The sequence below is a fragment of the Artibeus jamaicensis genome, unplaced genomic scaffold (genome assembly GCF_021234435.1).
Source record: "Artibeus jamaicensis isolate MK-2021 breed Jamaican fruit bat unplaced genomic scaffold, CSHL_Jam_final contig_391, whole genome shotgun sequence".
Classification (NCBI taxonomy): domain Eukaryota; kingdom Metazoa; phylum Chordata; class Mammalia; order Chiroptera; family Phyllostomidae; genus Artibeus; species Artibeus jamaicensis.
Window position 1 is genome coordinate 24,821,756 of NW_026521814.1, and position 24,697 is coordinate 24,846,452.

At 36.0% G+C, this 24,697-nt stretch overlaps 1 protein-coding gene across 2 annotated transcripts in view; it reads right to left on the minus strand.

Annotated features, from left to right (window-relative positions):
- STAT4 (signal transducer and activator of transcription 4) overlaps positions 1-24,697 on the minus strand; it is a 98,842-nt gene that overhangs the window by 30,555 nt on the left and 43,590 nt on the right. For both annotated transcript variants that reach the window (XM_037162946.2, XM_037162947.2), the window contains 4 exons: positions 6,886-6,984; positions 4,542-4,634; positions 3,559-3,637; positions 894-979 (listed from right to left, as the gene is read on the minus strand). In XM_037162946.2, coding sequence (XP_037018841.1) covers positions 894-979; positions 3,559-3,637; positions 4,542-4,634; positions 6,886-6,984 — 357 coding nt within the window. The remainder of the gene's footprint in view (positions 1-893; positions 980-3,558; positions 3,638-4,541; positions 4,635-6,885; positions 6,985-24,697) is intronic.

Consider the following 24,697-nt stretch of genomic DNA (forward strand, 5'->3'; position numbering starts at 1 on the left):
TTTGCTGGAATCTATGCAATCAGATGAATAGGCTAAATTATTTCCAAGATTCCTTCTCTCCTTAAAATCTTATTCCTAAAGTTGAATAAGATAGCATGCATAAAACGTAGTGTACATTTGTTATGCATAAAACATTAAGTTTTTCTTGGATTAGTGATCTACTTGTTTAAAGTCTGATATATAATGGTTTAAGTTTATAACTTAGGGTAAAATAAATTTTATATTTATTTGTGCTTACACAAATCCCTGCATAAAAAAATGGAGCTGGACATTTAGAAATAAAGTGTTGATTTATCAGTGACTGGTTAAATTTCAATCACATTAAATTTCCAGGAGAGGTAGAAAATAAAATAGAGATGTTTTCCCTCTTTTAAAACATTTCATTGAGCCAGGAAAAAGTTCTTCCTTTCCTCGGGAGAGGGTTAGATTGAAAAATTCAGTTGTCAATAAACTATCTTAAAAATCTAGGAGATTGCGTAACAAAATGTCATTTTTTAAACATAGAAACTAGAACACTTATTTTTCCAAAAAAATTTGTAGTCTTCAAGTCATATTTTAATTATACATATGGAGTAGAACCCATCTCAGCATATTAAGTACAGCAACTAAAAGAGTTTGTCTGAGATAGTGGCAAATAAAAACTGGGTGAAATGTTTGCCTTGACATTAATGGTAGTTACAATAAATGTACCACATAAGGAAGATAAATAGCCTCTAGAGAGTACCAGCTTTGTAAACTCAGAAGAATGGCCCACGATGTGGACTCTTCCTAGAAACATGACCATTTATTCATTCAACATAAATGGAAGAAATAAAACCCAAGAGCTTGATTCTTTTCAGTAGGACTAGCTATAGGAAAATAGGTGAAAGGCCAAATTAGAGTTCTTCACTAACCTTTCTCTTGAAGTCAAGGCTGTTGAGCATTTCTTGTAGAGTCAAAACTTCTTGACTCATTAGGGCATTGTTCTTGTCACCCTGGTCTACCAAGGAAAAGAGATCAGATTTAGAGTCCTCTCTAAGACAAAGCTCTCCGTCCTGAAAGCCAAGTTGGCTGCAATCCACTCTCTTAAAATGCAAAAGCCCAAATAGTGTCACGAGAGATGAACTTGTTAGTAAGTCTGTTCATTTTGACAGAAGGCTTATATCCAAGTGTTCGAGTGGAGCTCTCTATTTTACAGACCCCGAGAGAAGACTATTCTTCATACCATGTTTCTTTTGGGGGTGGGGGGAGAGAAGATTAAAAAAGATTTTTGCAGTGGATTCCTTATTCCAATGAGATACCTCTACATTGGATGATAATCCAGCTTGCCTGGCTTAAGTAGGAAAGAAAGGAACCTCTCTTTTTGCCCATGATTAAATCATGTTTAACTCTTCCTGATGCTTGACCTTATACCCAGTAGTTACAGGAAATTGCCTGGTGGAGTTAGGGTTTTACCTACTTGCTCTTGTGAACTAATAACAAAGACTAAAGCCTTTGATTTTCCTTTTTCTTTGCAAAATAGGCTACCTTCACAGTAAAACTAAAAGTGGGAAAGAGTTGCAAATCTTAAAGAAGAATCTCTGGCTGAAGAAAAAACAAAATGATTTATCCTCTTTAATGGGAGATGTACAATAAAAATTGTATTATTTGATTTAGACATTAAGCTTTATTGGTATATAGCAAGTGACAGTTTCTATAACCACTCATGTCTATGAAAAGTAAACGTTGGGAACGCAGATCTGACTTGTGTAACTGAAAAGAGGAGCCAGAACAGCACTGTACCAAATTTCTCTATAAATTGGCCCTGATCTGCAGGAAATCATTCCAGGTTGCTTTAATCCACAAATTCACTAGCTCCTAAATCCCCACATGCAGCAGAATCTTGCTTATATACCATGTTATCAACTCAAAACATCCTCAGCTAATACTTTCCCATCTTCACTAGCAAGGATAGAACTTGTTTTCCGTGTACCTTTCATTTTATTTCACTTATGGCAAACAAAATAAATACTTGATTTAAGTGATAAAATGATTATTTTTACCCTTCATAATGCTCATGGAGCACTGAAAGATATTAAATTAGCTCTAACTGCAATATATTAAGTTGAAAGTAATTTTATTGTTTGATGTATTTTGTTATATTCTAATTTTCAAAACTGATAGTTTGCACATAAAATTTGGCATGAGGCCGCTTTCAATGAACTGTAATGCTTGATGAAATTTGCAGTTGTTCTAAATTGTTTTAGCATTGTGGACCCCTTTGATAATCAGACGAAACTACATTTGTGTCATTTTTTTCTGAGAAAAAAAATTATATACTACATACAAACAATTATAAACATTTAAAATAACACTTCATAGAAATTAAGACATCTTGAAGATGCCAGAAGAACATGTCACTCCTCAGCTATGCCAGGAAAAACAAGTTTCCTAACATCCTCTCTTCTGAATCTTAGACAAAAAGGTAAGCACTTGAACACCGTCATCCATACTGCCTTCCAGATACATTTTATCTTAATCTTTTGGCAGTTAAAGATGACTCTTCAAGTGAAAGATTTATATCCTACTTGTTTTTAAATGATTTAAAAATCATTTAAAAATTTTTAAAAGTTGCAAAAATAATGGAGTTGCCATATATCCTTCATTCAGCTTCCTCTGTCTTCTTACATATGCATAGTACCATTATCAAAGCCAGTAAATTAACATTGATACAATCCCTATTAACTAATCTAAACCTAATTAGAATTTTCCAATTGTCCCACTAATTGCAACACATTTTAAAAGATCCATTATTACTTACAAATCTTGACTCTATTAAAGTCTCATTCTTCCTTCCATTTCTTTTATTAAAATTTTTTTATTATTGTTGTTCAAGTACAGTTGTCTCCATTTTCACCCCACCATGGCCCCCTGCCCCACCCATCTCCACCTCCCTCCCTTGAACCTACCCCCCTTTGGCTTTATCCAGGTGTCCTTTATACATGTTCTTTGATGGGCCATCCCCTATTTTCCCCCATTAACCCTTTCCCCTCTCCCCTCTGCTTACTGTCAGTTTGTTCTTTATTTCAATGTTTCTGGTTATATTTTGCATACTTGTTTGTTTTGTAGATTAGGTTCCACTACATGCAAAAAGTTAAACTCCTTCCATTTCTTAAAAAATACACCTAACTGTAAGCAACTAGGGATGATATTACTAATTTCTTGATCATATTAGCAAGAATTATTATTATTTTTAATTGTGATAATGATATTTTGCTTCTATAGGAAAATGTACTTAGTTTTTGGAGCTGCACACCAAAGTAGAAATGCTTTCTCAACAGCTTAATCATGTACTTGGAATTTGGTTTGTTAAAAAGAAAAAAAAAATATATATATATATACATATACACACACACACACACACACACACAGAAATGGAGGTAGCAAAATAAATGCTCTTCTCCTGAACACTTGCTTCAAAAAAGAAAATAAATAACCCAGAGAAGTAGATGAATTCATCAAGTCTGTCAGAAAGGAAGAAACCCCAGTCGTGTTGCTTTTGTGTCCCAATGTAGAATTATAGATGAAACAAAAACTTACCCATCGTCTGAATTGTTTTATACCTGTAGTCAAATTCATCTTGCAAGTCTTCTAAATATTTGGTGTCTTGTTCTGTTATCTTTTTACAAAAGGAAACATACACTCTCAGTTGTTATAACTAAGCATGTCAATAAAACATCATCGATATCTCAAAATGTACTGTTTTGTATTTCCAGTTTCCAATAATATCCTAGACTAACTATACTTACATAGAACCCACATTTATAAAAAGCTAATTCCCATAAAAGTTGAATAAAACTCAGAGAACCAGACTGAATTTGCTTTTCCATTTTCTCTACCTAATTGGAAATCTTTCAGCATCTTACCTCTTGCTTGCCAATTAGTTCTAAATGATGCTACTAATATCATTTTTTAGCTGAGAATATGAATACTTTTTCCTTTTAGTTCCATATAATTCTGTTAGTGTACCAATTATCATTTTGCTTCAAGTCTCCTTTTTAATCTGCTGCAGTTTATGAAAATTCAGTGTAATTTTTGTTTCTTCTCTACTTCTTAAAAAAGAATCTGTGCTTCCTCTGTCTCTTGTTTTGATCTCAGAGATTTTTACTTTTCTCCAAACCTGCTGCTGATTTTTGCTCAGACATAACAGGTATTTAGTGTTGAGATTTAGTTTTTCATGTATTATCTCCTGCAGTCCTCACAACAACCCTGTGAAGGTGGTTATCCTCATTTTACAGATGAAGACACAGAGGTTTATTGATGTGAAGGAACTCACTTGCCTGAGGCTGCATGGCTCCCCCTTAGTGGAGTGTGGGGGTGGGTAGACTCAGTCTCCAGTAATTGAAGTTAAAATGATTCCCCATAAGAAATCTTTTCTAATACGAGCATAGTGCATGAAGGACATTTATCTTATTAACAAATTGCTCCATCGTTTCTGTAGGCACTAACTCTGGGCACATAGGAGGAAGGTAGTTGCATGGGCACAATACCTAGGCTTTCTCGGCATCTGTAAGATCACTCACCTGAACACTATTTTTAATGGCAGCCACTTTGTGCTCCACATTCCTCTGTCTTTCTGAAACTGAAGAACTTTGTAAGGATTTCTCCAGAGGTCCCTGGAAAAAGAATGTCTTGAAATTTCAATGATATTGAAAAAACAGGTTTATGATGAATGTAGTATATGTAGTATACTTTGAACTGAAGTTTGGATCAATGTGATATGAAATACTCTATAGCCATTAAAAATCATGGGGTAGAAAAACATTTAATGCCATGTAGGCAGTGCCAAATTGTTAAAAACAGAGACAATTATAAAAATACCATATATTTATGATCTCCATGGCTTATACATATATTTGGAAATATATGGATATATGTATAGACATAGATATTCAAGTATATGTGCTTGGAAGAATATGCACCAAAATGTTATAGGTATGTTATCTATGAATAATGAAAGTATAGATGATTTTATAGTTATTTTTCTTAATTTGCTATAATAGACATATTACTTTATAAATTCTATAGAACTAATACATGTAATTTAAAAATTCATATAGTGAAACTACATTGGTAGACTTAAATTTAGAATTAGAATTAAATTTAGATGAATCTGACAGCATGAGAATTATTTCTACACTAGAACAAAGGGAGTTTATTAAAGAATATATAAAAATGTTAGCCTTGTTAAATAGAAAGGTTAACCAACTTCTCCAAGCACCATTTCATGGCCCCTCTAATAACCTGGCATTGAATGTGTTCCTTTGATGTGAACTTACATAGACATCTAGAATAAGAGTTAGAGATACCAGCATCCGCTTTACATCACAGTTGGGTGGAGAACTATGATTAGAAAGGTTGATGACGTGGCTAAAATCCACAGCAAATCAGCGGTGGCACCTCACGTGGAACCCATGTCCTTGACAGTTGATCAACTGTTCTTTCAACTACACCACAGTCTCCAGATTGCAAAACCTTTATAAAATTCTCTCACTCTCATTTAGCCTCTGTTACTGTCTTCTACCTCTTTGAAATTTATAAACCAGTTCTTTTGTGGCAGCATATGGTTCTGGTAGATTATTTGCAGAGTGATTATTGATTAGCATCTATTTAAATAAGCTAATGTCATTAGTTTAATTGATATCCAACAGTTGAAGGTAACACACACACTAAAATGATGAGAGATAAGAGGAATACAAAAAAGATAGTTTAGAATATAAGTATGAGAATATAACATATTAGTAATAGTATCTTAATTTTATCCCAAACCACTGAATTGAACTATATTTACTTTATAAACTTACTATACTTCAGATTTTAAATTCAATAAAAATAACACCATGTTCTTTTTTCATCTAAAAATAAGAATAGTACATTTTTAAAACTCCACACTTTTCTCAAAATAACCATAACCTGATAATAACTAAACCTAAGAACTTTTAAATAGTTAAAAATTATTCTTGGACCTTCAAAAGTAAATATTGTGGTATGATTTACTAAATTATGAAAGATGTCACTTGGAAATTTGCATATTGATATACTCTTTTCATAAGGATTATTCGTTAAATATTTCATTGATTCCTTGACTTGTCTTTAATGAAAGTTCTAAATTTCTTTCAGAATAGTGGGGTAAAATATAATCTAAAATGCGGAAGAGCAAATTATATTCAAGCAACTAACAAGCAAGTATTTATGGAGCTTCTGTAAGATAAAATTACTGCTCGTGGAGAAGTTTGGACTGGTAGGGTGGGCAATAGGGAGCTACTGAAGGGTTTTGAGCAAAGTCAATCCCTGAGGGTAAATATGCTGAGGGAAGCGGGGTCCAAATGGTAGGAATTCATCTAGGAGGTAGTTACTATGTTATTGAACCCATGTTGTAAGACCATGGGCCAGAGTGTGACCAGTGGGAACAGAAAAAAAATGTAGAGATAAAATTCTAGAAACAAAGTTTGGAACAACTTGATAATTATCTCAATAAAGAAGCAGAAAGCCCTGTGGTTTAGTGGATTGAGCATTCTCCTGCAAACTGAAGAGTTGTTGGTTCAATTCCCAGTCAAGGCACACGCCTGCGGTACGAGCCACATCCCTGTTGTGGGCGGGCAGGAGGAAACCCATGTTTTTTTCTCTCTCTCTCTTTCTCCCTCCCTTTCCCTTTCTCTAAAAAACAAATAAAATCTTTTATTTTTAAGTGAAAAAAAAGCAGAGAAAGGGATCATGCTCAAAGACCCAGAGACCTTGATTACAGGTGAATGGAAGGATGGTGGCACCAGTAACACAGGTAGAAGAAGCTGGTTTGCAAGACAAGAATTTCTGTTTGAAAAAAAATTGAGCTCCAGGTGATAACATTACAAGTCTAGAACATATTACCTGAATGGGCATGTTGGCTGCAGCCAATATTCTCCTCTCTTCCCTTAAACAATTTGAAATAACCACAGCTACATGCATTGGATTTCCATGAAATTTTCCCTGAAAAAAAGTGAGTAGAAACAACATAAAAGCCTAAACATATACATTATAAGAAAACATTACTGTTTGCAAATCAAAAATGATCTCCCAATAAATATGGGAAATTATTTGGGATTTGTTCCAATAATCTTTTATAAAACCACAGAAACTTATCTTGTGAATGTAGACTCCTGTGGGGCATATTGCTCTGTCTTCAAAAACCATTTTATTTCAGGCTTAGGATCAGGTTTAGGTTAAAAAAAAAACAACCTACTTACTATGGACCATGTTGGTCCCAGCTATTCACTGGTTAACTATGTGCTTCATGGTGTGCTTAAAGCATTTCTTTTGGTCCCTGTTTGGTGGTGTTCATGTTGACTAGCTCAGGGATGTTGTTCAAATTGAAGTATTCTAATCCTTTCAGGGGTGGCTGTGTTACCCAGTGACCCTCGTGTCCACCACTGAGTGTCTCAAGCGCTCACTTACCTTACCTGCCAGTGTCTGTGTTTTCTGGGTTTACGAGACTAATTTGAAAAACACCATCATTGTAGTCATAGCATTAACTTTCTTTGTTATCAGACCTTTCCAAGGCAGGATTAACAGGAAGCAGAGTAAATGTAGACAAATGCATTTATTTAGTTTCCCTTTGCTTTCCTCTCTGAAGAGGATGCTAATTATCCATGAAATGGTGAAAAGGTCAATCACAGAAAAGAAAAAAAAGCAATCTATAAAGTGAAAAATTAGCAGTTAATCAAAAGTAGATTATACAGACCAGTAAACCAAAGTCTTTCTAGAAAAGAAAATAAGTTATTGGTTGTGAATATTTTTGTGGCTGTGGCCGCTGTCACAATTTTATTGGATGATGCATGCTAATTAGCACTTCTGTTTATGAAACTATAGTAAACAACAAGGAACTGAGTTTCTGCTCTTCCATATTCTATGACCTTCAAAACTCTTCTCAACACCCCCTCAGAAAACTCCCAAAGAGAGGAAAAACATGAATTGACAGAAGCTCATTAAATAAATAAATTAAAATGATCCTACTTGTAAGCAGGGACACCAAATTTCTTATTTCTGTATGCTGAGAATTTCAGGTTCATTCTAGTTAGAATTGGTTCCTGTTGTTAATTTTCATGTTCACTGATTTTTTTCCATATTCCTTCCAAGAATCACCATCTGGTCTTTGTTTTTCTCACCATTACAGTTCTTTTTTTTGTTGTTGTTAATCATTTAGATACTGTGTTTCAACATTTCTCAGCTCCACTGTGTATACTTTCTCATTTTTCTTTCCTACTTAAACTTCTACCTTTCCTTTCAGATTCAGGTACTCCCCATGTCTTGTAAGGTTAAACAAAGAATCACCATGGTTTCATCCGGGCTATATTTTCACTTGCATTTTTCCTAACTTAGTCCCTCAATTAAATGATCTGAGACAAAAACAGCTTAGAAAAAAATTGATCCCTACAGATTCAAAACCAAATTAGCACTTTTTATTTTTGTAAGCATCAAAAATGCACTCATGGTCACCTTTCACTAGGTAATATGTATACCTCACACAAAAAAAAGAGCAACAACACTACAAAAATCAAAAACAAAATACATTCCTCAGTAAGTGTTGGTAGAAGGAAGGAAGGAAGAGAAATTACCCATTTTCTATTATGATACGTTTATTACACATATCTTCTACTCTGTAGCTTATCTTTTCGCTATCTCACAGGGTCAATGAATAGAACTTTTTAATTTTAATGAAGTCAAATTCATCTCTTTATGGCTAGTGTTTTTCATGATTTAAGAAATCTTGCCCTAACCTGCAGTCATGGAGGTTTTTTCCTCCCGACATTATCTTTTTAAGCCTTTATAGTTTTGCCTTTAATTTTAATTCCCTGGGAGCTTGATAATAATGAGTGGTCCCTTTCACTTTTTTCTAGATGGACACTCAGTTCCAACAATATTTGTTGCACATTCTGTTCTTTCACTGCCACTCAGCTAGACCGACTCTGTTATAAATCAGGTGTCTACATATGATTGAGTTTGCACTGAAACCCATTTCATCTTATGGTTCTGGCTGTCTTTTCTCTACTAGCAAACTGTGTTACTTACCCGTGCTTTATAATAGGTTTGATGTCAAGGAGAATAAGTTTTGTTTGCATTTCTTTATAAATTTTAGAATCAGCGTGTCAAGCTATATACACACTCACAATTATGTTGAAAATTTGAATGGCAATAAATTTTTAGATACATTTAGGAGATGTGCCATCTTTACAACTATGTTCTAATTCATTTTTTATGTTTTCTTTAATGTTGCTCTATGAAGCATTGCAATTTTCAGCAGAGATCTTACATATTTTGACAGGTTTATTTCTATGTAGTTTGTAGTTTTGATAATAAAGTAAATGGCATCTTTCTTGTTTTTGCTGGTGTGTAGAAATAGATTTGACTTTTACATAATAATTTTGTATTTAGCAACTTTTCTAAGCTCTTATTAATTCAATAATGTATTTGTAATATCTCATAATTCTAAAATTTATTTGTAAATTCTTTTGAATTTTTTTGCATCTAGAAATCATAATATATATATGATTTTATAAATACTGATTATTTTTTCCTTTTCTTTTTAAAATATATTTTATTAATTATACTATTACAGTTGTCTCATTTCCCCCCTTCATTCCCCTCCACCCTGCACACCCTCTTCCACCCACATTCCCTTTAGTTCATGTCCATGTGTCATAAGTTCTTTAGCTTCTACATTTCTCACACTATTTTTGCCCTCCCCCCTGTCTATTTTCTCCCTACCATCTGTGCTACTTATTCTCTATACCTTTTCCCCCTCTCTCCTCCTCCCACTTCCCTGTTGCTAACCCTCCATGTGATCTCCATTTCTATGGTTCAGCTCCTGATCTAGCTGTTCTCTTAGTTTGCTTTTGTTTTAGGTGTGGTTATTAATAACTGTGATAACTGTGTGGTTATTAATTTGCTGTCCTTTCACTGTTCATATTTTTAACTCCTTTTTCTTAGATAAGTCCCTTTAACATTTCATATAATAAGGGCTTGGTGATGATGAATTGCTTGAACTTGACCTTATCTGGGAAGCACTTTATCTGCCCTTTATTTTAAATGAAAGCTTACTTGGATAGAGCAGTCTTGGATGTAAGTCCTTGCATTTCATGACTTGGAATACTTCTTTCCAGACTCTTCTTGCCTGTAAGGTCTCTTTTGAGAAATCAGCTGACAGTCTGATGGAAACTCTTTTGTAGGTGACTGTCCCCTTATCCCTTGCTGCTTCTAGAACTCTCTCCTTCATTTTACTCTTGGGTAATGTAATTATGATGTACATTGGTGTGTTCCTCCTTGGGTTCACCTTCTTTGGGACTCTCTGAGCTTCCTGGACTTCCTGGAAGTCTATTTCCTTTGCCAGATTGGGGAAGTTCTCTATTATTATTTGTTCAAATAAGATTTCCACTTGTTGCTGTTCCTCTTCTCCTTCTGGTACCCCTGTAATTTGGATGTTGGAATGTTTAAAGATGTCCCGGAGGTTCCTAAGCATCTCTTCATTTTTTTGAATTCTTGTTTCTGTATTACTTTTTGTTTGGTTGTTTCTTTCTTCCTTCTGGTCCACTCCGTTGATTTGAGTCTCAGTTTTCTTTACATCACTATTGCTTTCCTGTGCATTTTCCTTCATTTCACTTAGTGTAGCCTTCATTTTTCATCTAATTTGAGACCAAAATCAACCAATTCTTTGAGCATCCTGATCACCACTGCTTTGAACTGTGCATCTGATAGGTTGGCTATCTCTTGGTCGCTTAAAAGTATTGGCTCTGGGGCTTTGATTTGTTCTTGCCTTTGAGCCTTTTTCTTTTTGGTCTGGTCATGTCCTGAGGTGCAGAGCCTTAGGTGTTCTGGGTGGGTAGGTTACCCAGTTGCTAGGTTATGAGCCTGTATGTGGAGGCGGGGTCAGAGAGGGAATAATGAGGCTTTTGGCACCTTTTCAATCATCTAGTTTCCATCAGGATTTCACCTTCATCCTACAGACTTACGTAAAAATGTATTGGTGGTTTGGGCTGGATAGGGGGTGGAGGGATCAAGCAAAAAAGGAAAAAAAAAGAGAACTCATGAATACAGACGACAATATGATGATTGAGGTGAGGAGAGGGGTGGGTGGAGGTAGAAGAGGGTATGGAGAGGATAAATAGTAATAGAAAAAACACAATAAAATAAAAATTTAAAAATGGGTTATTGCATTAAAAAAAGAAAAATGTATTGGTTAATCCCCAAACATACAGATTTTCTATTTACCTTTTTCTTACTGATTTTTTATAAATTAAAAAATTCTAATCAGAATTGATGCTCCAAATGACTTCAGTCACTTAAAACTTGTTGAGATTTGCTTTGTGGTCCAGCATATGGACCTTTTGTAAATAAATGTTCCATGTGAATTTGTAAAAAATGTGAATTCTGCAGTTGTTGGGTCAAATGTCTTACACAGGTTCATTAACCCATGTTGGTTAATTCTGTTGTTTAAATTTCTCAATCCTTGCTGATTTTTCCATATTAATTTTATCAGTTATTGAAAGGGGTATGTTAAAATTTATTTTTTGAATTTTCTCTTTGTAGTTCTGTCAAAAACGTTCAGACTTGTTATGTATCACTAATGAGTCAAATCTTTCATTGCTATAAACTGACCTGTATCTCTTTATGCCTTGGAGCCAAAATGTAAACTATGACATCATTTTTTGCCACTTAGAATTTTATTTTATCTTATTAAAATAATTTTTTTGATTTATCTCAACTTGTAGATATTTAAAATTACATCAATATTGTGCATATAAAAGGGTGAATATACATGAAATAAATTGGTTAATGTATTTCTAAAACTTCTTCACATACACTAGTTAGAAGTCAACTTCTCTGAACTTAAATTATTAGCATCTATACCTTAAAAATAAAATAATGTCTTCTGAGCCATCAATAATGTTGATGAGGTAACATTTATTTAAAGTGTGTACAACTACTGTCTCCATTTTGTAGGTTTTGATGATGGCACTTTCTTTCCTTTTTTTGTTTTCTTTTTAAAAAAAATTATTGTTCAACTACTTCCGCCAAGATGGAGGCATAGGTGGAGACACTGTGCTTTCTCACACAACCAAGTTTAGAGACAACAAAATATTAGCAACAGAAAACACAGTCAGAACACACAAAACTGAACTTTTCAGAAGTCTGATAACAACGAATTCTTCAGCCTGACTGGTAAGGGGGTGAAACCAGCAGCTGGCGGAGTGGGGTTGCACAGGAAAACTCAGTCAGACGGACTCAGGCCTGTGGATCCCAGGTGTGGGGTTGTAAAGAACTGACCCAGTGAGCAACCCAGTGAGCGACCTGCGGATCTGGTGAGTGAGAAGGGTGTCGGGTTGACTGTGGTGGCGCATTCCTGCGCAGATAGACCGGCGAGGGAGTGGGCAGTGAGATGGGACCCAGTGGGTCCCAGCGATGGGAGGCAGCAGAGAGGACCACCATTTCCCGGCTCTGACCCCCGCCCCCACATACAGCGTCACAAGCCAGCGACCTGAGCAACCCTACCCTGGTGAACACCTAAAGCTCCGCTCCTCACCCAGCATCGGGACGCAGGAGAGGGGGACACCATTTCCCCACTTTGACCCCACCACCACATACAGTATCACAATTCAGCGACCCCGCCCTGGAGGCCCCGCCCGGTCCCTAAGGCTGTACTCCTCATACTTAACAGGCGAGAACAGACCAAAAATGGCTCAAGAAGATCTCAAAGCCCCAGAACCCATAACTCTAAGCGATGAAGAAATAGCAAAAGTTTCAGATGCACAGTTCAAAACACTGGTGATCAGGATGCTCACAGAACTGGTTGATTTTAGTCACAAATTAGAGCAACATATGTAGGCTAAACTAATTGAAATGAAGGGAAATGCACAGGAAACCAATAGTAATGGAAAGGAAACTGGGACTCAAATCAAAGGAGTGGACCAGAAAGAGGGAAAAAATGACCAAACAGAAAAGGATGAAGAAACAAGAATTCAAAAAAATGAGGAGAGGCTTAGGAACCTCCAGGACATCTTTAAACACTCCAATATCTGAATTATAGGGGTACAAGAAGGGGGAAAGAAACAGCCACCAGTGGAAAACTTATTTGAACAAATAATAAAGGAGACTTTCCCCCATCTGGCAAAGGAAGTAACTTCCAGGAAATCCAGAAAGCTCAGAGAGTCCCAAAGAAATTGGACCCAAGAAGAAACACACCAAGGCACATCATAATTACATTAGCCAAGATTAAAATGAAGGAGAGAATCCTAGAAGCAGCAAGAACTAAGGGGACAGTCACCTACAAAGGAGTTTCCATCAGTCTGTCAGCTGATTTCTCAATAGAGACCTTAAAGGCAAGAAGGGGCTGGAAAGAAGTATTCCAAGTCATGAAATCCAGAGACCTACAACCAAGATTACTCTATCCAGCAAAACTTTCATTTAGAATTGAAGGACAGATAAAGTGCTTCTCAGATAAGATCAAATTCAAGGAGTTCATCATCACCAAGCCTTTATTATATGAAATGTTAAATGGACTTATCTAAGAAAAAAAGATAAAAAAAGATGAACAGTGAAAGAACAGCAAACTCACAGTTATTAACAACCACATCTAAAACAAAAGCAAACTAAGAGGACAGCTAGATCAGGAACAGAACCATAGAAATGAAGATCTCATGGAGGGTTAGCAACAGGGGAGTGGGAGGAGGAGAAGGGGGGAGAAGGTACAGAAAATAAGTAGCATAGACCATAGGTAGAAAATAGATAGGGAGAGGGCAAGAATAGTATGGGAAATAGAGAATCTAAAGAACTTGAGACACATGGTCATAAACTAAAGGGGAGGAATGGTGGGGGTGGGGGGTGCAGGGTGGAGGGGAATGAAGGGGGGAATAGAACTGTAATGGCATAATCAATAAAATAAAAATTTAAAAAATCAAAAAAAATTATTGTTCAATTACAGTTGTCCCATTTTTCCCCCATTGATGTCCCCTGCCCACTTTCTTGATCTCACCAAAAGTTCTCAATAGAAAGTTTTTAGACAATAACCAAGGCTCACATCCCTTCTGCAAATTGTCATTAATGTTTTACTGTCTAAAGCATTGAGGGGTTGTAGTAACCTAATCATGCCATAATAATTAACATTCACCTCACTACACTTTCAGGTGAAATTGTTATTTAACTATTCAGATACATGCCTATAAAAATCACCGAGACTAGATTATATCATAGGTTCCCAGATATCTATTCCAGAACACTTCTAACCAGTCCTCTGTCGGCCTAACCATCCTTAATAATAGTTGGTTCATTCCCAATAACCAAGAAGTCCTTATTCCTAGACATTGTTTTACACTTTAAATTCAATGGTGTGGTAACCAGAAATTGGCAGTTAGGCATAAGATTACCCAAATACATACCCATGACCCCTTTAAAGACCCTTTTGCATTGACAGTATAATCTCAAGTCTGGTCAGAGAAAACCATCTTCACCTTCATCCCCAGTAATGCTTATTTGATTAAATACATATTTTAGTAAGTTTCAATGGTATTATGTTGGAAGTTAAGTGCAGTCTGTTCAAAATCAGCAGGAAGTTTCTGGTAAATGGATATTGTTCATCTTAATGATAACCCTGCACAGTACAAAATTAATTTACTCCAGCTTTCCATTGTTCTGAGATCTCATTCATCTATTGTGAGGACTTTGGCAATTTCTCTTGCCACTGTTGCTTTGTGTATGATAGGCATTCCTTCTGCATGAATCTCAGTAATGAAAGATAATATAACTTCTCCTTGTCGGCATCTTTCTTCCTTCTTACATCCTAAAATGCGCTTTATTGTTGTTTTCCAAGACAATATGGAATTTAGGATTATCCATCTAGTGAGAAATAATTTGCTTAATATCAAATTTATACCCTGCTGATTTGTTTCCATTCCATTCTGCACACATGATAACTATTTCTTTCAATCATAGTGTTATATTGACGACACTTTAAACAGCAATTAAACTCAACACGTGCTGTACCGACAGTGTACATAATTCAAGTGAAGTGACAACAACATGAATAGCTATGACCCAACTTTACATCACCGGCAATGACAATAACATTGTGCTTGCCACCTGACAATGGAATGCTGTTGAGTATAAGATGCTAAGAGATGCTATTATGTATAAGATGCAATTTGATTTCAGAGACGTTAAAACGTGGGGAAAAAAGATGTCTTGAAATGAAAGAATATACTATTTTAATCTGTTTGCTGCTTAATGCTAAATTCCTTGGCTTTCCTTAACATTCCTTTTCTAATTTAAATTCCCCTTTCAAGTAATTTCTAAATTTGACTTGTCACTAAAGAGTGACTAGTTCATCTGCTTTTTTCCTCTTAAGTGATCGTAGGAGTACCAGTCAGAGGTAAAGGACATGCGAAAGCTTGCTTAAAATAATCTCCTCCATTCAGGTGGCAAGAATCTGAATTTTCACAACTAGACAGTTACTCCTTTGAGTTCTTTTTCCAAGGATCCCCTTTAAAATGCAAACACGTGAGGGAGACTGAACACTACATTTAATTAATTTCTTCTGCATTGTGAAAGATTTACCAGATGTTATTCTCTGGCTGCAATGATTTAGCAACTGTAAGAGGAGAGTAATGAGTCCCAGAACAAACAAATGAAGAGGTTTCAGCAGAGCCTTGAAAGAGAGCAGCAATAATAACCAAGGAGGTTGTGGGAGTCTGAAGAAACATGTAGCCAACACCTATTCTGAGCTTGGGTCCCTCCAGGAGCTAACCCTGAGACAAGGATTCTAGTGAAGAAGTATGACGGAGGGTTGACCTCTAAAAAGACACAGTTATGGGAGTGGGTAAGTGAGTCAAGGAAGAGGAGGCATGCAGTAAAAGGTGTATTATCAAGCTATTCTGGTAACCAGTGTAGACATGTGATTTAGACTTATCTACCCAAGGGCTTCGGGAAGTGGAGTATTTTTACAGTTCTTGTCATAATTAACCATGAAGCAAAAAGATGCTGATGCTGGCACTTATAAGTCCACCCGATTAAAACGATGAGGCCCAGGGGATGTAGTCAAGGCACTCCCTGCCTCTGATATGTACCAGCTCTTTCCTAACCTCTGTTTTAGACCTATTGGACTTTTCATATTAAAATTACCTGCAGCCATACTGCGCTCTAATATTGATATTTCTTCTTTTACAGCATCTCTGGAATATGAAGCAGTTGTCGTCAATTACATAGTAAACTGTTTCATGTTTTTACTGGCAATCTATAATTTACTGCACAGTTCTGGTTGCCAGCTATTAGCTCTCTCCCCTTTTCTTACCCCAAACACTGGCATTAAATAATTTGTATCCTTGCCCCTCACCTATGTCAGATGCACTGGCCAGTTTCTACATGACAACATAATCTCAGTTTCAGCCTCTTATTATTTCCTTCTCTTTGTTCTGAACACAGTTTTTCTTAATGGTTCTTGTTTTTACCCAACGTTTCCTCACTAGAATCATAAGTGAACTAAACACACACACACACACACACACACACACACACACACACACACACAAAGCACACATTACATTGACAAACGTATCTAGTTGTCTTAGACCGACTTAGATAGAGAGTGGTTAGCCTAATAGATTTAAAGAGCAATTATCTTTTATAATAATTAAATGTACAATGAGATACCACTACGTATCTATTAGCAAGGCTAAAATCTGAAATGTTAACACCTGGCCTGGTGAGTATGCAAAGCAACGGACTTTCGTGGTACAGGCACTGTGGAAGCTAGTTCAGCAGTTTCTTAGAAACCTAAAGCTATTCTCATCATACAATCCAGCAGCCACGCTCCTAGGTACTTAACCAAATGAATCAAAAACTTGTGTCCACACAAAAACCAGCTCACAAAAGTTTATAGAAACTTATTCATAATTATGAAAACTTGGAAGCCACCAAGATGTCCTTCAGTAGGTGAATACATACACAAACTGTGTTACATCTATAGGATGGAATATTATCTAGTGATAAAAAGAAATAAGGTATCAAGCTACAAAAAGACATGGAGAAAAATACAAAAGATATTGCTAAGTGAAAGAGGTCAATCTGAAAAAGCTACATATTGTAAGACAAGACTATGGAGACAGTAAAAAAAAAACAGTAGTTGCCAGGTGTTTGGGGGAAGAAGGAAAGATAAATAGTGGAGCACAGGGGATTTTTAGAGCAGTGAAAATAAATACTCTGTATGATACTGTAGTGGTGGGTATATGACAGTATGCATTTGTTAAAACCCATAGCACTACGTTAACACAAAGAGTGAACCCTAATGTAAACTACCAATTTTATTTAGTAATAATGTATTTTTGGCTCATCAGTTACAACTAATGTACCACCCTAGTGTAAGATGTTAATAATAGGGGAAACTCTGGCAGGGGAGGGGAGAGACTAAGGGAGTGTATAAGAATTCTCTGTACTTTCCACTCAATTTTTCTGTAAACCTGAGAATGCTAAAAAAATCAAGCCTATTTTTACTTTTTAAGTATATTTTATTGACTATGCTATTTCAGTCGTCCCTTTTTTTTATTTGCCCCTTTATCCCTCTCTGCACTACATCTCCCCTCTCACCATCATTCGCCTCCCCCTCTAGTTCATGTCCATGGGTTGTACATATAGGTCTTTGGCTTCTCCATTGCCCACACTATTCTTAACCTCCTCTTGTCTATTTTGTACCTACTAATTATGCTTCTTGTTCTTGCCTTTCCCCCTTCCCACTGATAACCCTCCATGTGATCTCCACTTCTGTGATTCTTTTCCTGTTCCAGTTGTTTGCTTAGTTTGCTTTTCTTTTTTTTAGGTTCAGTTGGTGAAAGTTGTGAGTTTGTTGTCATTTTACTGCTCATAGTTTTGATCTTCTTCTTTTTCTTAGATAAGTCCCTTTAACATTTCATGTAATAAGGGCTTGGCGAAGATGAACTCCTTTAACTTAACCTTATCTGAGAGGCACTTTATCTGCCCTCCTATTCTAAATGAAAGCTTTGCTGGACAGAATTATCTTGGATGTAGATCCTTGCCTTTCATGACTTCAAATACTTCTTTCCAGCCCCTTATTGCCTGTAAGGTGGTATGTCTCGCTCCTCAGTTGTTCCTCCCAGCTTATCTGCACACAAATGTGGGGCTCCCTGGTCCACCGCCTTGCCCTGCGCCCCTCTTATCAGTCTGGATGAATGTTTCTTCTTCAACTCCTTGGTTGTTGGACTTACATACAGTTTGATTTTTCTGCATTTCTGGTTGTTTTTTGTTTTTAAGTTTGTTGTCCTTCTTTTGGATGTCTGAGGAGGCAAAGTGTATCTACCTATGCCTCCATCTTGGCCAGAAGTGAAAAATCAAGCCTATTTTTTAAAATTGTCTTGCTGAAGTCACAGTTCTGACATATCCTTATACTATTCCTTTGGCAAGAATGAACAAACTCAAATGAATAGAATTACCTGCCTCTTTTGTTCAGTAAGCATTAAATTCTTTCAACATCACAAAGGTTTTCTTAAGAAAAGTGATTAATCCCCTATTTATGTTACTAATATATACTTACCTTAAAACAAACTAGCTAAAAAATATCTACAGGCATATATAGCTTACCATACCTAATTTTTTAAATTAAAAGAAAGTAGCTCTTAAATCATCGAGTATGTCTTCTGCAAATTCTGAGTATGTTTCCTGAGCCATGCACCTTCTCTGTCTGTGAAAGTTTAACTCATCTTGGACAATTACTCTGTGAATCACTGTTATGTAAAGTCAAGGGACTTGGGCCTGTGGCTGTCACTGCGAGATCTTAGGCAAGTCACTTCTTAACCTTCATTACTTTATTTCCCTGTTAGTTATTTGGAAAAATAATACTTGTCATTCATCATTGAGTTATTGTGAGGGGCATGCCAGACAATTGAGAAAGAGCTTTGTAACTTGTAAAGCCTTGTATATAAACATTAGGAGTTTTCTGTGTTGCCTCATGGGGATGTTCGGAAAATTTAAGTCTTGTAAATGGTAAATCAATAACAACAGAAAATAAGAAGCTTCCTATTAGTTTCACAGAAATGACCAAAACTAATTATAAATCCAATGAAGACTGACTTGTGTTCCAGGAAATATATTTACATGAATAGAAAAGAAACTCCAGAGAAAAGAAGACTATGCATTTAGGGTTTTCGAAACATTAGACAATAGGGACTTTCCTGGCATTTCTTTAGGACCAACTCTCACAGGCGCACCCACATACACTAAAAGCTGCTTTGAATAAAAGATTAACACAGAGAAGCTAGTAATTAGAAATAATAATACAGTGCTTTCACCTGAGCATAATTCATGTAATCTTTGGGGGAAAATCAACACTGTACTTTGTCTGCATAGAGAAAAGACCTGGGAGGTGATGTGTCAAAATCTCATGAATGGTCATCCTTGGGGAAATGGGATTGGTGGGATGGGCATTTACACCTTTACCTTTACCTCAATTCTTTGGTGTTGTTAGGATTTTAAAAATAACTAAAGATGTGTTACTTTTATGGTTAAAACTAAACAAGATGTGATAAATTAAACTTACATACTCCATATTAGGTTTTTCTCTTTGCTTGATTCAAGCAGAGGTTTTTGTAAAAGATGTTGGCTTTAAACAGCTGTAGTTCAGGTGAATAGAGGGAAAAACAGAGAGCTGGAGCCTCGTTAGACAATTACGATGACAAAAATTCAATGCTCTTGGGGAATTCACAGCTTTGTAATTAAGAGATAAATGAATTGCTTAATTCAAAGTGACAGGAAGAGAACAAAGTAGATGCTAACGAACTCTACTTATCATTTATGTGTTTGAACAAAACAGTAACAGAACCTGCCACCTACCAAACATCTATCATGTGCAGGGTGCTTCATGGGCTTTGTTTTTGACACTAACAGTAGCCTGAAAGGTACATACTAGGAAGCCCAGTGGTAGGGTCATTGGTAAAAAAAAATCATAGAATGGGGAAGTTAAGAAGGAACTCTTCAAGTCCAGGTGTCTCATTCTACAAACTATGACATTTCCAAAAGTTACCATTTTTTAATGCATTCTTTCTCTAGTTAATCAAACCCCTTGAGCCACAATTGCATTTAATTTTATTTTCCCTGGAAATAATAAGTCTGTTCAAGGACTAACCATTCTTTATGGAACCTCAAGGTAGCTGCAGCAGTTAAGCCAAACAGAAATGACTGTGTTTAATTACAAAATTATTAAATCACTTTTCTTAAGAACCACTTAGGTGTTAGTACCTCTGGCAGTTATATTTGCTGTTGGTAGAGACAATCTGCCATGGACCCTGGGTGTCCCTGATGATCTTGCTGGGCATGCCAAGAATGCAATGCCCTGACCATTCTTCAGGGCTGTATTTGTAGTAAGCAACCCTAAGTGGTGAGACAATGCCTCCCCTCAGCCAAGAGCAGGCTTGCTTCCCCCAGCTATAAAAGTAGTGAATTCCTCAAGTTCAGTGTTCATCTTTTGCAACACAACCCACTGAGTGTGCAGACAACCATGATGGATCCACTGTGTCACCCCTTTAGGATGTTAGAGAAATGGGGAACAAATGCCAATGAGCATAAAGCTCTGACTACTGCTTTTGCTGTGAATAATAAAGTCTTCGTCTCTGATCCAGGAGCCTCATGTCAGTTCCTAGCACGCACAAAACAATAACAACTGCACTTGTTAACTTGAAAGGAGAGTAAAATCCCAGAACCTGAATACTTCTGCATACCCCTTGTGCTGTAAAATTTCTCATATAGCATTTTCATTATTTATTTGTACGTCCAATTTCCTGTCTAGACTCTCTGTCTTTCATAAGCAGAGGCTGGTCTTCTTCAAGACTAATCTTGAAGTAGCTGTCACCTGATAGGAACCTCACTAAGTCCTGATGAATGATCAAATGAGAGGATGAATAAACTAAAATAATCCTCTTCTGACTGATAGAAAAATAGAAAAAGCATATTATTCAATCTCTGTGGTGGCAAAGACCTCTATCATTAAATCCTTCTGGAGTTTTTATTAGTCACTTGCCCCTAGTATCAGAGGATAAGAAACTAGATTCTTGAGATTAGTTAAAAGGGGACAGTAAGGTTTGAAATTACCCTGGAAATGGTAAATTTGCTTCTCAAAGACCCTGGTTGACCAGCATCATTGGTAGTGAGGCCACTTTGGGGAGAAATGAACCGTGAGGACTGTCTTTCCAGTGGTGATGATACTCTAAGTCTCCTGCTTTCTGTGTAGTTTGACACATTTTTTATTAATGGGGAACTGATTTGGTGTCCCTTGCTTATGTCTGGTAAGGTTCTTTAGGTACCCTTGTTCTCCTGAGAATAAAGACACACCCTCATAATTAAAGAATATTTAGACAAGACAAGAAAATGAAATATAAAATGTAAATATTGGTAAATGAAGTATACACATATCTCTTATTGATTATATAATTGTATATCTAGAAAAAAGAGAAGAGATTCTAATAAAATAATTCTGGAATGAATAAACAAGATAACATGCTTTTTGTCTACACTGGCAAGAGCCATGTAGAACTGGAAATGGGGGAAATGTTGCCTTTAAAATAATAGAAAAAAGAATTTTTAAACTTAGGAACACATTTAACAAGAGAGGCCCAAGTCTTACAGGAATTAAGCTAAGATTGTATAAAGACTTTAAACAAAAATTTAGGGGGGAAACTTTTAAGAAATAACATAGAATAAACATAATATGGACATCTAGGGTATGGGATTTAGTACCATAAAAATATAAGTTGTCCCCAAATGCACACATATGTTTAATGAAATTGAAGTTAGGCTCTCAAGAGTTGCTCTTGGAGGGTTCAGGTTAAAGGAAAGACTCGATGACATTCCCATGGAAGAAGTGTTGCACAATAGTTAAGAAAATGAAAAAGCCTCATTAATTTTTCAGTGCTTGATGTCATACAATTTTCTAAAGCATTCCGTTTTGCTTTGCTTAATCTTCACAACAACTGTTTGAGATAAATACTTATCACCCTGATTTTACAGATAAACTGATGCAGAGAGATGTTAAGTAACTCAAAGCCAGGACTGAATTTGACTCCAGACTGTGTTTTCAACCAGTTAACCACTAGGCTATTGTCTCCAAGTGGGGAAAGAAGGACTTGCCATACAAGGTCTCCAAATGTACAGTGAAGTGTAGTATTTTATAAAGCATATAGATAGTGCAAAGTCCACATTATAATCTATAGTACTGACATTAACGAGATAGCAGAGCATAACATAGAGTGGTGGGAAATTATCATATAAGAAAATTAACATAAGAAAAGGTAGCATTTCAGTTTGGTGGGGAAAAATGATTATTTAAAAAATCTTGCTGGTATAAATGTTTATCAATCCAGAAGAAAAAATTGGATTTCTATATAAAGAACTCTATGCGGATTAAAGACTAAAATTTTTTTGAAGGTTGGGATAAATTCTGGAGAACATGTGTCTAATGGAAAACTTTAAACCAAGGCAGGACTCCCAGAAACTATACAAAAGATAGATTTTTACTATATTTAAATATTTTTGTATGGAAAAAGATGTCATGAAGCCAAATGAAATATCTCAGATTGAAAAAATATTAGTAATGCATATGAAAGAATTATTTATCATGAAAGGCATTTTGTAAAGTAATATTTTTAATTTGAGGTCTGTCCAGAAAAAGTCCAGCCATTGTTAATATAACAAGAACAGTTTGCATGATATCCATGTTACCTGGCAGCCAAGGAGAATGGACTGGAATGCGCATGTGTGAACAACGATGACTTCACTGTACTAGTCAGGGGGGCAGGTAGATGCTGTTGAGTGAGCATGTGTACTGTGTGGCCATTGAATTCAAAATGAGTGAGTAGAGTAATGAAACTGCATCAAATTTTGCATTAAGGTTGAACATTCCTCCTAAAAAACTATTCGGATGAGTCAGAAGGCTGCAGCTATGGGCTACTGGTTATTGGCGGCTTCATCACAACGATACGCCTGCTCATGCGTCACATCTCATGCACAGTTTTTTTGCAAAACAGTAAATCACCCAGGTGACTCAGCCCACTTACAGCCATATTAGGCACTCTGTGACTTCTTGCTTTCCCCAAACTAAAATCTCCTTTGAAAGGGAAGAGATTTTAGACCATCAATAAGATTCAGGACAATATGATCTGGCAGTTGATGGCAACTGAGAGAACTCTGGGAGGTCCCAAGGTGCCTACTTTGAAGGGGACTGAGGCATCTTTGTCCTGTGTGCAGTGTTTCTTGTATCTTCTATCTTCTTCAATAGATGTCTCTATTTTTCATGTTACATGTCTGGATACCTTCTAGACAGATCTCCTGTATACAGAAGTATTTGAAATTGATGAGAAGGCCCACAGTAGAAGTGAATTGGAAATGGTCAAAAAGGCACATCTGAATAACCAATAAATGAGAGAAAGAATGCAGAGAAAAGTGGGAGAAAGGGAGGGAGGGAGAGAAAGAAAGAGAGGTAGGGGAGAAGAGAGAGATTCAGTAGGCAACAATCAGGTAGGCAAGAATGAAAATACCTACTCTTAATGGAGATATGGGAAAGAGGGTCCTTGTACACACTGCTGATAAAAATGAGAATTTTATAGCCTATTTTGAAAATGATCTGATGATATCTATTATCATTAAAATATGTGTATCTTTGACTAGTAAGTCCATTTCTAGCAATCCATCTTGGAAATGCATGTAGAAAGTTGTCTGTTATAATGCAGTTAATGGAGGTAAAGAGAAATTGGAGGTCTCTGTTTTGCTCACCCAAGGGGAATGGCTCAATAACCTGTGACGCATGCACTCTGTGGGTCATTTGCTACTGCTAAAATCAAGAGATTTCTGCAATGTAAAACTTGGAAAGCAGAGAAATGAGTAATAAAACTTCATTTTAAAATAAAAATATTCTGACCTTCCCATTAATAATATTCCGAAAGCACAATACATATGGAGATAAATCATCCACTTTCCCATTTTATTTAATTAAGAGACTACATTGGTTGTTAACACTGATGTCTTTGGAGGTGATAGCATAGATGGAGGTAGGGAAAAAGAAGGGGAAAAAGGAGTTCAGAATAAAAAAGAAGTATGTATGAATGTCTAATTTATGGTAAATTATTTATGACTGTTTATGGAGTAAAAGCGTGAAAAGATAGTGGTGATCAAAATGTTAATGGTGGTTAGCTTATTTTGGTGGAATTTCAGGGGATTTTTTAGTTTCTTCTCAGACTTAGCATTATCGTTTGAATTTTAACAAAGATATGCATTATTAAGGAATCGGAAAAAATCAAAAAGCTATTTTCATCATAACAAAAATTCCATTGGTAAAAACTTTTTTATTATTTTACATATTGTGCAGAAATTAGAAAATTACAACTCCTAAAGCAAGAAGTGGAAAAATCATTCCAATGTAAAGACATAACACCAGTCTGTGAAGACTGTTGACATTTACAAAGCAACCCTCAAAGTGTCCCTGTACACTTTCCATTGAACAAATATCTGAAATCTATTTGAACTGTAGCGGAAGTATTAATATCAGATAGTACGGAGGGAAATGGAAACTGAAGGACTGCTAATACAATAGTTCATAAGTAATGGAAGGTGAGTGGCCAAATGACATTTCAGTCAACTGTGATCATGAAGCCAGGTCCTGAGC